The following is a 14,657-nucleotide window of genomic DNA, read 5'->3' as shown; positions in this document are numbered from 1 at the left end:
TGTTTACTGTCTCTATAATATCTCCTCTCCCTTTCTACTGATAAATGCCTTGGATTTCAAATTCCTAAAGGAAACGCCTGTTTCAAACTGATCATCTGCTGGCTTTGAGATACTTAGGACTAGATTACAAGTGGAGCACTAAATATCACTTGTGTGCAAGCGATATTAGCGTTCCACTTTGTAATACCAGGGCACGATAATGTGCGCTGGTATAACCAGTAAAAAACAGAATGTTTGCTCTTAGTGGTACTTGGGATGGAAAAAGTCGTACGAATGGATTGAAAGTTTCTACTAAGTGGCCATAGCAAGTTTACACTATTTGTTCACACAGTAATGGGCGAACACTTTATTATAATGCTTATGCAACTCACATATTGTTAAAAGGATAGTCAACACCAAAATTGTTATTGTTTAAAAAGATAAAATGCATTTACTACATTTCTGCCTTTTTCTAAGCCACTACAGACAGCCTCTTATCACACACTTTTCTATTAGCTTTTCACAACAAGACACTGCTAATTCATGTGTGCCATATAGATAAAATTGTGCTCATGCCTGTGGAGTTATTTAAGAGTCAGCACAACAAAGTACTAAATTGGCTAAAATGCAAGTTAACAGATAATATATAAAAAGTATTGTGATTAGGGGGGTTTAGAAGAGGCTTAGATACAAGGTAATCGCAGAGGTAAAAAGTATATTAATATAACAGTGTTGGTTATGCAAAACTAGGGAATGGGTAATAAAAGGGATTATCTATCTTTTAAAACAATACAAATTCTGGTGTACACTGTACCTTTAAATGTGTGTGATGATTATTCATCAGTCGTATAAGTCAGACTGTCACCTGTTATCCTTTTTTGGAAATGTGTAGTGCATGAAAACTAGGTACTCAAATATAATTTGGCTTTTCCCTTTAACATGAGTTTTATCTGCACAGTTTTGAAAACGCTGCAGTATACAGAGCCTGCAGATCTTTAATAGAATTCCAAAATCAAACTATAAAAAAAAAAATAACAAAAAGGATTAGCACCTCCATAAATTGATACTTACAAGACCCATCATAATGCAAAGTGTTGCTCTTCCATACTCTGCTTACTTTCTATGGGGCAGGTAGTAATGCCTCTGTCTGTACCTCCCACTAGCTCTGTGAAGAAAAAAGTAGCAGTGGAGAGGAGGCCAGTTATGGCAGATAAATGTGCACCCATGGAGTTCTAAACTTACATTCACATTTTGATTTTGTAACTCTATTAAATATATGTAGGCTCTATATACTGCAAGGTTTTCCAAACATTCGCCTAGATTTAGAGTTTTGTCGGTAAAGACCCGTGTAGCTAACGCAGCTTTTTTTCCCAATGCACCCTTAAGACAACGCTGGTATTTAGAGTTGTCTGAAGGGCTGCGTTAGGCTCCAAAAAGGGTGCGTTGAGCCGAATGTACCGCCACTTCAACCCTCAATACCAGCATTGCTTATGGTAGCGGTAAGCTGGCAAAACGTGCTCGTGCACGATTCCCCCATAGGAAACAATGGGGCAATTTGGGATGAGAAAAAAAAAACCTGCAAAAAAGCAGCGTTAAGCTCCCAACGCAGCCCCATTGTTTCCTATGGGGAAACACTTTCTAAGTCTGCACCTAACATGAACCCCGAGTCTAAACACCCCTAATCTTACACTTATTAACCCCTAATCTGCCACCCCCGCTATCGCTGACACCTGCATTTTAGTATTAACCCCTAATCTGCCGCTCCGGACAATGCCGCAACCTACATTAAACTTATGTACCCCTAATCTGCTGCCCCTAACATCGCCGACCCCTATATTATATTTATTAATCCCTAATCTGCCCCCCCAATGTCGCCGCTACCTTACCTACACTTATTAACCCCTAATCTGCCGACCGGACCTCGCCGCTACTCTAATAAATGTATTAACCCCTAAAGCTAAGTCTAACCCTAACCCCCCCCCCTAAATTAAATATAATTTTAATCTAACTAAATAAATTAAATCTTATTAACTAAAGTATTGCTATTTAAAACTAAATACTTACCTGTAAAATAAACCCTAATATAGCTACAATATAACGAATAATTATATTGTAGCTATTTTAGGATTTATATTTATTTTACAGGCAACTTTGTATTTATTTTAACTAGGTACAATAGCTATTAAATAGTTATTAACTATTTAAGATCTACCTAGTTAAAATAATTACAAAATTACCTGTAAAATAAATCCTAACCTAAGTTACAATTAAACCTAACACTACACTATCAATAAATTAATTAAATAAATTACCTACAATTACATACAATTAAATAAACTAAATTACAAAAAAAACCAAACACTAAATTACAAAAAATAAAAAAAGATTACAAGAATATTAGGCTAATTACACCTACTCTAAGCCCCCTAATAAAATACAAAAGCCCCCCAAAATAATAAAGGTCCCTACCCTATTCTAAATTAAAAAGTAACCAGCTCTTTACCAGCCCTTAAAAGGGCGGAGCGGAGCCATCTTCTTCCAGCCGACGCGGATCCATCCTCTTCAACCAATGCCTACTCGCCGAATGAAGATTCCTTTAAATAACGTCATCCAAGATGGCATCCCTCGAATTCCAATGATAGAATTCTATCAGCCAATCAGAATTAAGGTAGGAAAAATCTGATTGGCTGATCCAATGCGAGCTCAATCTGATTGGCTGATTGGATCAGCCAATCAGATTTTTCCTACCTTAATTCCGATTGGCTGATAGAATCCTATTAGCCAATCGGAATTCGAGGGACGCCATCTTGGATGACGTCATTTAAAAGAACCTTCATTCGACGAGTAGGCGTCGGTTGAAGAGGATGGATCCGCGTCGGCTGGAAGAAGATGGCTCCGCTCCGGATGGATGAAGATAGAAGATGCCGCTTGGATGAAGATGTCTGCCGGTCCGGATGTCCTCTTCTGCCCGGATAGGATGAAGACTTCTGCCACTCAGGATGTCCTCTTTTGGTCCATCGGTGCACGGCCGGGTGAACACGACTCAAGGTAGGGAGATCTTCAGGGGGGTAGTGTTAGGTTTATTTAAGGGGGGTTTGGGTTAGAGTAGGGGTATGTGGGTGGTGGTTTTTAATGTTGGGGGGGTTGTATTTTTTTTTTACAGGCAAAAGAGCTGATTAGTTAGGGGCATGCCCCGCATAAAGCCCTTTTAAGGGCTGGTAAAAGAGCTGCTTACTTTTTAATTTAGAATAGGGTAGGGACCTTTATTATTTTGGGGGGCTTTTTTATTTTATTAGGGGGCTTAGAGTAGGTGTAATTAGCCTAATATTCTTGTAATCTTTTTTTACATTTTGTAATTTAGTGTTTGGGTTTTTTTGTAATTTAGTTTAGTTTATTTAATTGTATGTAATTGTAGGTAATTTATTTAATTAATTTATTGATAGTGTAGTGTTAGGTTTAATTGTAACTTAGGTTAGGATTTATTTTACAGGTAATTTTGTAATTATTTTAACTAGGTAGCTATTAAATGGTTAATAACTATTTAATAGCTATTGTACCTAGTTAAAATAAATACAAAGTTGCCTGTAAAATAAATATAAATCCTAAAATAGCTACAATATAATTATTCGTTATATTGTAGCTATATTAGGGTTTATTTTACAGGTAAGTATTAAGTTTTAAATAGGAATACTTTAGTTAATAAGATTTAATTTATTTTGTTAGATTAAAATTATATTTAATTTAGGGGGGTGTTAGGGTTAGGGTTAGACTTAGCTTTAGGGGTTAATACATTTATTAGAGTAGCGGCAAGGTCCGGTCGGCAGATTAGGGGTTAATAAGTGTAGTTAGGTAGTGGCGATGTTGGGGGGGGCAGATTAGGGGTTAATAAATATTATGTAGGTGTCGGCGATGTTAGGGACAGCAGATTAGGGGTTCATAGGGATAATGTAGGTGGCGGCGGTGTGCGGTCGGCAGATTAGGGGTTAAAAATATTTATTATAGTGGCGGCGATGTGGGGGGACTTCGGTTTAGGGGTACATAGGTAGTTTATGGGTGTTAGTGTACTTTAGAGCACTGTAGTTAAGAGCTTTATAAACCGGCATTAGCCCATAAAGCTCTTAACTACTGACTTTTTTTTTGCGGCTGGAGTCTTGTCGGTAGAGGCTCTACCGCTCACTTCAGCCAAGACTCTAAATACCGGCGTTAGGAAGATCCCATTTAAAAGATAGGATACGCAATTGGCGTAAGGGGATCTGCGGTATGGAAAAGTCACGGCTTGAAAGTGAGCGTTAGACCCTTTCCTGCCTGACTCTAAATACCAGCGGGCGGCCAAAAGCAGCGTTAGGACCCCTTAACGCCGCTTTTGACGGCTAACGCAGAACTCTAAATCTAGGCGATTGTAAATAAATAGAACATTGCCTGTCACTTTGATGTGCTGGGAGATTAAGTCGGTGTTCAAACCATTGAAAGCAACCATCAAAATTAAAAGAAAAAACAAAACTAAACAATTCACATACACTGAAAGTATATTTTATATCCTCAAAACAAATGATCTTTTATATGTGCAATAAAATGTACACATATTAGGCATTTTCTCATAGAACAATCAAGAGCATCTTATAAAGCCGTAGAGAATGAAAACATATTTCAAATAATACATTGAAGAATAAATATTTTGTTTCTTTCAACCAATCCACACAAAATATATTTGCTAAGAATGAGTATTATGATGTATTTATTGACCCATATGTTTTATCAGGAGATAATGAGTGAGTGAGCCGTCGTCTGGTTGTTTCGTCTGGTTTCGGCTGCATGCACGGACCTTCAGAATCGTGTGGAAGAACCCACTCTATTCCCTCAGTTCTTCTGCTTTCTTCACCTCCAAGTAAAAATATGTTGAAAACTTGATTGAAATTAAGAAGACTCTTCAGCATCTCTATGATGATGAGCACAGCAACAAGACCCAGGAGTAAGTAGCCTAAAAAAAATTAAAAAATAAAAAAAGACGTCAAAAGAACCTATATATAATACCAATAACAAAAATCCCACAACACAATGTAAGGAATCGGAAAATTTTCATTATTCCATGCACAAATAATTCAAACAGTTAATGTATTAGCAGTTCATATTAAAACATTGCTTTTAGAGAATGTATATATACAGTATGCATACATATATAGAATGGATACATATATAGTAAATACACAGGCTAAAATAACCAATAGTAAACAAAGATGAATATACAAGGATTCCTATTGGTTTATTAAAGTACTGTAGCTATCAAACTTTTCATTGCTATTTAAATTTAGCTACTTAATTTTCTTAAAGTAATGCATAAGGACAAGTTGAAAGTTAAATACATATTAAAAATAACAAAAATTTACAAGTGATTAGATATATCACAACTTGGGATGTACAGTCTATCCTATCTTTAATTGGAAAATTATGACCTGTACTAGTATTGGTCTTGGGGGGTGTAATCACAACATTTACACAAAACATGGTCACATTTAAAAACAATCTGTGTGACTATAGTGACTTGTAAATGAAAGATTATACTCATTCATACATTCTAGAAATTAATCTATTGTAATTGTCTGTGTCCTGCCAAATCACTATCAGATCATCTATAAAGCGACTGTATAAAACAATATTATTCTTGTATGGGAAGTCCTCCACAAACATGCGATTCAGTTCCATCCAGCCCATGTAGATGTTTTTATTGTGATATAGTTTCCATTTAAATAATAGGTTGCCTGCTTATTTTTACTTCCAAAATGTAGAACCTTGGATTTTCCAGTATTAAATCTCATTTTCCATTTATCTGCCCAATCTTCTAATTTTTTAGAGAACATTGTAAAGCATTTTCATCCTGCCCTAATGACCTTACACTATTTTTTATATCATCTGCAAAAATAGAGATGTTGCTATTGAATCCTTGATCCAAGTAATTAATACAAATATTAAAGAGAACAGGGCCCAGTACAGATCCCTGGTGCACTCCACTGATTACCTTTGTCCAATGAGTATGATCCGTTTACTACTACTCTTTGGTCCCCGTCTTTTATCCAGTTATTTATCCATGAGCTAACAGTTTCAGCTATTCCCAGTCCCTTAATTTTGTGCATTAATCTCTCATGTGGCACTGTATCAAACGCCTTTGCAAAATCTAACTACGTCACATCAACTGATTCCCCTTTATCTATATTTTTACTTACTTCCTTGTAGAATCTAATTAGATTACTTTGACATACTGATACCATACTGATTTGAGCTCATATTTTTTTTGCTTTATGCTATAAACTCCTGGCAACATTTCTCCCAAATTCCAAATATTGTAATTTAGAGCATTTATTTGCAGAAAATGACAACTGGTCAAAACAACAAAAAAGATGCAGTGATTTCAGACCTCTAATAATGCAAATGAAATAAGTTCATAATTATTTTTAAACAAAACAATACTAATGTTTTAACTTAGCAAGGAATCAATATTTGGTGGAATATCCCTGATTTTTCAATTACAGCTTTCATTCGTCTTGGCATGCTGTCTTCCATTAAGGGTTTTTCTACCAAATATCGATTTCTGAACTCTTGCTTAGTTAAAACATTAGTATTGTATTTAAAAATGACTATGAACTTGTTTTCTTTGCATTATTCAAGGTCTAAAAACACTGAATCTTTTTTGTTATTTTGATCAATTGTCATTTTCTGCAAATAAATACTCTAAGTGACAATATTTAAATTTAGAACTTGCAAGAAATGTCAGTAGTATACAGAATAAAACAAAAATGTTTATTTTACGCAAACACATACAGTAGCTATAAATAGTAAAACCAGAGAGACTGATAAGCTTGCAGTGGTCTCTTAATTTTTTCCAGAGTGAGAATATTATATATATAAAATCAAAGGAAGATGGTAGAAGCACTCCTGGTTAAGAACAAGGCACAAACCGGTCCGTGGTGCCCCGGGTGCACTCCAAGGTAAATACAAACCAGCAAAAGAAGGGAGTCACAGGGTCTTGCGGTAGCAAATCGTGTCTTTATTGACTTTTTGGGGATAACCCCATTTTCAAAATAGGCATATCAAACAACAAATACTTACCCCCTATATACCCCTACTAATCACCAAACACCCGCCGGTAGATTGCGGCCGCGACCGGAAGTGACACCGCATCAAGTGACAAAAATGTCAGTGTTACCATGGCAACCGGACGCCGTACCGAAATAAACCGAAGTGACAGCTAAAAACAAAAATACAGCTGATACCCACGTAACAGGGCTATATGTGGGATGCAGGATAAATACATAGGTAGGCAGATATTGACCAACATTAGATAGCAGGCATCATATTACATAGCAGTTCAATAGTAAAGTTTGCGCATAAGGAAATAACCTTAAGTATATCATCATTGACCATGCCCCCCTCACTAGGGGAGGGGATAGGGCCAAAATCCTCCTCCAAAGGGAGTCAAGGTGGATTTTTGATCTAGGAACAATGACACCTAGGGGGCTTAATGTACATTTGGACTGGCATTGTTGCTTGTAACTGGCATATAACTTGGCAATTGATTTTTGGAATATAACCTTGCTCCTTAGTGCGCATGCAACTTTGTACTTAACGCCTAGTTTATATCCTGTATTCTGTATATACTTTTTATATTTTTTATTTTTCTGTAGCATGTTGTAAATGATATGTATTTTGTCAGAGAATACATGTATATATTGATGGCTTTGATCTGTAGCCCATACCTAAAGCAACATATCGATGCCTGGTCAGAAGGTTTGCTTATTTCTCGTTAGTAGGATGGTGCTGTTGGTCAAATACATGTAAGCCGGGTAATTCTGTTGGTAATCAGCAAGTGGCTTGATAACCTAATAATTAAGTATTATACTGCTCCATAGCTTGCATGCAACTTTACACTTACGGCGAGATTGCAAGTTTTGCGTTAGCCTTAAAAAGCAGTGTTGAGAGATCCCAACGCTGCTTTTTATCTAACGCTGGTATTACGAGTCTGACAAGTACAGGCTCTACCGGTCACTTTTCTTCCGCGACTCGAGGCTACCGCAAATCCCCTTACGTCAATTGCGTATCCTATCTTTTTAATGGGATTTGCCTAACGCTGGTATTACGAGTCTTGGAGAAAGTGAGCGGTAGAGCCTCTACCTCCAAGACACCTACCGCATATAAAAGTCAGTAGTTAAGAGTTTTATGGGCTAACGCCGGAACATAAAGCTCTTAACTACAGTGCTACAAAGTACACTAACACCATAAAATACCTATGAACCCCTAAACCGAGGCCCCCCCACATCGCAAACACTATAAAAAAATTATTTAACCCCTAATCTGCCGACCGGACATCGCTGCCACCTACATTATCACTATGAACCCCTAATCTGCTGTCCCTAACATCACTGACACCTATATTATATTTATTAACCCCTAATCTGCTGCACCCAACATCGCCACCACCTACCTACACTTATTAACCCCTAATATTCCGACCGAACATCGCCGCCACTATAATAAATGTATTAACCCCTAAACCGCCGCACTCCCGCCTCGCAAACACTATGATAAATTTTATTAACCCATAATCTGCCCTCCCTAACATCGCCGCAACCTGCCTACAATTATTAACCCCTAATCTCCTGCCCCTAACGTCGCTGCTACTATAATAAAGTTATTAACCCCTAAACCTAAGTCTAACCCTAACACCCCCTAAGTTAAATATAATTAAAATAAAACAAAATAAATTTACTTTAATAAATTAATCCTATTTAAAAAGTCTTCATCCAAGCGGCATCTAAGATCTTCATCCATCCAGCGCGGAGCGGGTCCATCTTCAAGACATCCGACGTGGAGCATCCTCTTCTTCCCGACGACTAACGACGAATGAAGGTTCCTTTAAATGACGTCATTCAAGATGGTGTCCCTCAAAATCCGATTGGCTGATAGGATTCTATCAGCCAATCGGAATTAAGGTAGGAAAAATCTGATTGGCTGATCCAATCAGCCAATCGGATTGAACTTCAATCCGATTGGCTTATTGGATCAGCCAATAGAATGCAAGGTCAAGTCTATTGGATGATCCAATCAGCCAATCGGATTGAACTTCAATCCGATTGGCTGATTACATCAGCCAATCAGATTTTTCCTACCTTAATTCCGATTGGCTGATAGAATCCCATCAGCCAATCGGAATTCGAGGGACGCCATCTTGGATGACTTCATTTAAAGGAACCTTCATTCGTCATTAGTCATCGGGAAGAAGAGGATGCTCCGCGCCGGATGGATGAAGATCGAAGATGCCGCTTGGATGAAGACTTCTGCTGGATGGAGGACCTCTTCTGCCCCGATCGGATGAAGACTTCTGCCGCTCCGGATGTCCTCTTTTGGCCCATCGGTGACCGGCTGGGTGAGCACGGCTCAAGGTAGGGTGATCTTCAATGGGGTAGTGTTAGGTTTTTTTTTAAGGGGGGGGATCGGGTGGGTTTTAGAGTAGGGGTGTGTGGGTGGTGGGTTGTAATGCTGGGGGGGAAGTCTTGTATTTTACAGGTAAAAGAGCTAATTACTTTGGGGCAATGCCCCGCAAAAAGCCCTTTTAAAGGCTGGTAAAAGAGCTGATTACTTTTGTAATTTAGTATAGGGTAGGGTGGCTTTTTTATTTTATTAGGGGGCTTAGATTAGGTGTAATTAGATTAAAATTCTTGTAATATTTTTTTATTTTTTGTAATTTAGTGTTTGTTTTTTTTTGTAATATAGTTTAGTTTATTTAATTGCATTTTAGTTTAGATCTTTGTAGTTAATTTATTTAATTAATTTATTGATAGTGTAGTGTTAGGTGTATTTGTAACTTAGGTTAAGATTTATTTTAAAGGTAATTTTGTAATTATTTTAACTAGGTAGCTATTAAATAGTTATTAACTATTTAATAGCTATTGTACTTAGTTAAAATAAATACAAAGTTGCCTATAAAATAAATATAAATCATAAAATAGCTACAATGTAATTATTAGTTTTATTGTATCTATTTTATGGTTTATTTTATAGGTAAGTATTTATTTTTAAATAGGATTAATTTATTTAATTAAAGTAAATTTTGTTTTATTTTAATTATATTTAACTTAGGGTGGTGTTAGGGTTAGGGTTAGAATGAATATCAGGATGATTAGCAATCTTTCTGTGAAAAAGTACAGAAAGAGCAGAGATTTTTCCTTTCAAGGAACTTGCAGACAAACCTTTTTCCAAACCATCCTGAAGGAACTGTAAAATTCTAGGAATTCTAAAAGAATGCCAAGAGAATTTATGAGAAGAACACCAAGAAATGCAAGACTTCCAAACTCGGTAATAAATCTTTCTAGACACAGATTTACAAGCCTGTAACATAGTATTAATCACTGAATCAGAGAAACCTCTATGACTAAGTATTAAGCGTTCAATCTCCATACCTTCAAATTTAATGATTTGAGATCCTGATGGAAAAATGGGCCTTGAGATAGAAGGTCTAGCCTTAACGGAAGTGTCCAAGGTTGGCAACTGGCCATCCAAACGAGATCCGCATACCAAAACCTGTGTGGCCATGCTGGAGCCACCAGCAGTACAAACGAACGCTCCATTAGGATTTTGGAAATCACTTTTGGAAGAAGAACTAAAGGCGGAAAGAGATAAGCAGGTTGATAATTCCAAGGAAGTGACAACGCGTCCACCGCTTCCGCCTGAGGATCCCTGGATCTGGACAGATACCTGGGAAGTTTCTTGTTTAGATGAGAAGCAATCAGATCTATTTCTGGAAGTCCCCAGATTTGAACAATCTGAAGAAATACCTCTGGGTGAAGAGACCATTCACCTGGATGTAATGTCTGGCGACTGAGATAATCCGCTTCCCAATTGTCTATACCTGGGATGTGAACCGCAGAAATTAGACAGGAGCTGTATTCCGCCCATACAAGTATCCGAGATACTTCTTTCATAGCCCGAGGACTGTGAGTCCCACCTTGATTATTGACATACGCCACGGTTGTGACATTGTCTGTCTGAAAACAAATAAACTATTCTCTCTTCAGAAGAGGCCAGAACTGAAGAGCTCTGAAAATCGCACGGAGTTCCAAAATGTTGATTGGTAATCTCGCCTCCTGAGATTCCCAAACCCCCTGCGCTGTCAGAGATCCCCATACAGCTCCCCAACCTGAAAGACTCGCATCTGTTGAGATCACAGTCCAGGTTGGACGAACAAAAGAGGCCCCTTGAATTAAACAATGGTGATCCAACCACCAAGTCAGAGAAGATCGAACATTGGCATTTAAGGATATTAATTGTGATATCTTTGTATAATCCCTGCACCATTGGTTCAGCATACAAAGCTGGAGAGGTCTCATATGAAAACGAGCAAAAGGGATCGCGTCCGATGCAGCAGTCATGAGACCTAGAATTTCCATGCATAAAGCTACCGAAGGGAATGATTGAGACTGACAACCAATTTCAGACGTCTCTTTTCTGTTAGAGAAAGTCATGGACACTGAATCTATTTGGAAACCCAAAAAGGTTACCCTTGTCTGAGGAATCAAGGAACTCTTTGGTAAATTGATCCTCCAACCATGTCTTTGAAGAAACAACACAAGTTAATTCGTATGAGATTCTGCAGAATGTAAAGATTGAGCAAGTACCAAGATATCATCCAAATAAGGAAATACCGCAATACCCCGCTCTCTGATTACAGAGAGTAGGGCACCGAGAACCTTTGAAAAGATCCTTGGAGCTGTTGCTAGGCCAAACGGAAGAGCAACAAACTGGTAATGCTTGTCTAGAAAAGAGAATCTCAGGAACTGATAGTGATCTGGATGAATTGGAATATGAAGATATGCATCCTGTAAGTCTATTGTAGACATATAATGCCCTTGCTGAACAAAAGGCAGAATAGTCCTTATAGTCACCATTTTGAATGTTGGTATCCTTACATAACGATTCAATATTTTTAGATCCAGAACTGGTCTGAAGGAATTTTCCTTCTTTAGTACAATAAACAGATTTGAGTAAAACCCCAGACCCCGTTCCAGAACTGCAACTGGCACAATTACCCCAGCCGACTCTAGGTCTGAAACACATTTCAGAAACGCCCAAGCCTTTACTGGGTTTACTGGAATGCGTGAGAGAAAAAAATCTTCTCACAGGCGGTCTTACCTTGAAACCTATTCTGTACCCTTGTGAAACAATGTTCTGAATCCAAAGACTTTGAATTGAATTGATCCAAACATCTTTGAAAAATCGTAACCTGCCCCCTACCAGCTGTGCTGGAATGAGGGCCGCACCTTCATGCGGATTTGGGAGCTGGTTTTGACTTTCTAAAAGGCTTGGATTTATTCCAGACTGGAGAAGGTTTCCAAACGGAAACTGTTCCTTTAGAGGAAGGGTCAGGATTCTGTTCCTTATTCTGACGAAAGGAACGAAAATGATTAGCAGCCCTATATTTACCTTTAGATTTTTTGTCCTGAGGCAAAAAGGCTCCCTTCCCCCCAGTAACAGTTGAAATTATTGAATCCAACTGAGAACCAAATAATTTATTACCTTGGAAAGAAAGAGAAAGCAACGTTGACTTAGAAGTCATATCTGCATTCCAAGACTTAAGCCATTAAGCTCTTCTAGCTAAAATAGCTAAAGACATATACCTGACATCAATCCTAATGATATCAAAAATGGCATCACAAATAAAGTTATTAGCATGTTGAAGAAGTTTAACAATGCTATAAGCATTATGGTCTGTCACTTGTTGCGCTAAAGCCTCCAACCAGAAGGTGGAAGCTGCAGCAACATCAGCCAAAGAAATAGCAGGTCTAAGAAGATTACCTGAACATAAATAAGCCTTCCTTAGAAAGGATTCAAGCTTCCTATCTAAAGGGTCCTTAAAAGAAGTACTATCTGCCGTAGGAATAGTAATACGTTTAGCAAGAGTAGAGATAGCCCCATCAACTTTGGGGATCTTTTCCCAAAACTCTAATCTATCAGATGGCAAAGGGTACAATTTCTTAAACCTTGGAGAAGTCGTAAATGAAGTACCCAGACTATTCCATTCCCTAGAAATTACTTCTGAAATAGCATCAGGAACTGGAAAAACTTCAGGAATAACTACATGAGGTTTAAAAACTGAATTTAAACGCTTATTAGTTTTAATATCCAGAGGACTAGACTCCTCCATATCTAATGCAATCAACACTTCTTTAAGTAAAGAACGAATAAACTCCATCTTAAACAAATATGAAGATTTATCAGTGTCAATATCTGAGGCAGAATCTTCTGAACCAGATAGATCCTCATCAGAAATAGATAAGTCAGAATGATGGAGGTCATTTAAAAATTCATCTGAAATATGAGAAGTTTTAAAAGACCTTTTACGTTTATTAGAAGGAGGAATAACAGACAGAGCCTTCCGAATAGAATTAGAAACAAATTATTTTACATTAATAGGAACATCCTGAACATTAGATGTTGAAGGAACAACAAAAGGTAATGGATTGTTACTAATGGAAATATTATCTGCGTTAGAAAGTTTATCATGACAACTAACACAAACTACAGCCGGAGGAACAGTTACCAAAAGTTTAAAACAAATGCACTTAGCTTTGGTAGAACCAACATCAGGCAGCATCTTTCCAGAAGTAGATTCTGATCCAGGGTCAGGTAGTGACATCTTGCAATATGTAATAGAAAAACCAACATATAAAGCAAAATTATCAAATTCCTTAAATGACAGTTTCAGGAATGGGAAAAAATGCAAAACAGAACAAACCTCTAGAAACCAGAAGCAACTAAAAAGTGACTGAAATAATGTGAAAAAAACTGGACAAGATGACGCCCACATTTTTTGGCACCAAGAATGACGCCCATATTTTTTAGCGCCAAAAACGTCCGTAACACACATACGTAAAAAATTACGCAACTATGTGAAAACGTCCGGCGTCAACTATGATGCCGGAAATGACGAAATTTTTGTGCCAAAAAAGTCTCGCGCCAAAACAGCCCGCAATTTAGAAAAAAAGTCAATTGAAATTTAAGGTAAGAAAAATATTAATTCATATGCATTTTCCCAAAAAATGAAACTGACAGTCTGAAAAAGGGAACACTGATTATCCTGAATCATGGCAAATATAAGTTTAAAACATATATTTAGAACTTTACATATAAAGTGCCCAACCATAGCTTAGAGTGTCATGAATAAAATAAGACTTACTTACCCCAAGACACTCATCTACATATAGTAGATAGCCAAACCAGTACTGAAACGAGAATCAGTAGAGGTAATGGTATATAAGAGTATATCGTCGATCTGAAAAGGGAGGTAGGAGAAGAAATCTCTACGACCGATAACAGAGAACCTATGAAATAGATCCCCTAGAGGAAGACCATGGTATTCAAATAGGCAATACTCTCTTCACATCCCTCTGACATTCACTGCACTCTGAGAGGAAAACTGGGCTTCAGCCTGCTGCTAAGCGCATATCAACGTAGAAATCTAGCACAAACTTACTTCACCACCTCCATGGGAGGCAAAGTTTGTAAAACTGAATTGTGGGTGTGGTGAGGGGTGTATTTATAGGCATTTTGAGGTTTGGGAAACTTTGCCCCTCCTGGTAGGAATGTATATCCCATACGTCACTAGCTCATGGACTCTTGCCAATTACATGAAA

General features: G+C 37.6%; 1 protein-coding gene across 1 annotated transcript in view; it reads right to left on the bottom strand.

Annotated features, from left to right (window-relative positions):
• Nucleotides 1-4,703: 4,703 nt before the first annotated feature.
• LOC128644776 (potassium channel subfamily K member 1-like) overlaps nt 4,704-14,657 on the bottom strand; it is an 80,957-nt gene continuing 71,003 nt past the window's right edge. The window contains exon 3 of the mRNA XM_053697322.1: nt 4,704-4,957. Within this exon, the coding sequence (XP_053553297.1) occupies nt 4,704-4,957 (254 nt within the window). The remainder of the gene's footprint in view (nt 4,958-14,657) is intronic.

Source organism: Bombina bombina, chromosome 1 (assembly GCF_027579735.1).
Source record: "Bombina bombina isolate aBomBom1 chromosome 1, aBomBom1.pri, whole genome shotgun sequence".
Classification (NCBI taxonomy): domain Eukaryota; kingdom Metazoa; phylum Chordata; class Amphibia; order Anura; family Bombinatoridae; genus Bombina; species Bombina bombina.
The sequence above is the reverse complement of the archived record's forward strand: the minus strand, read 5'-3'. Positions and strand labels throughout refer to the sequence as shown.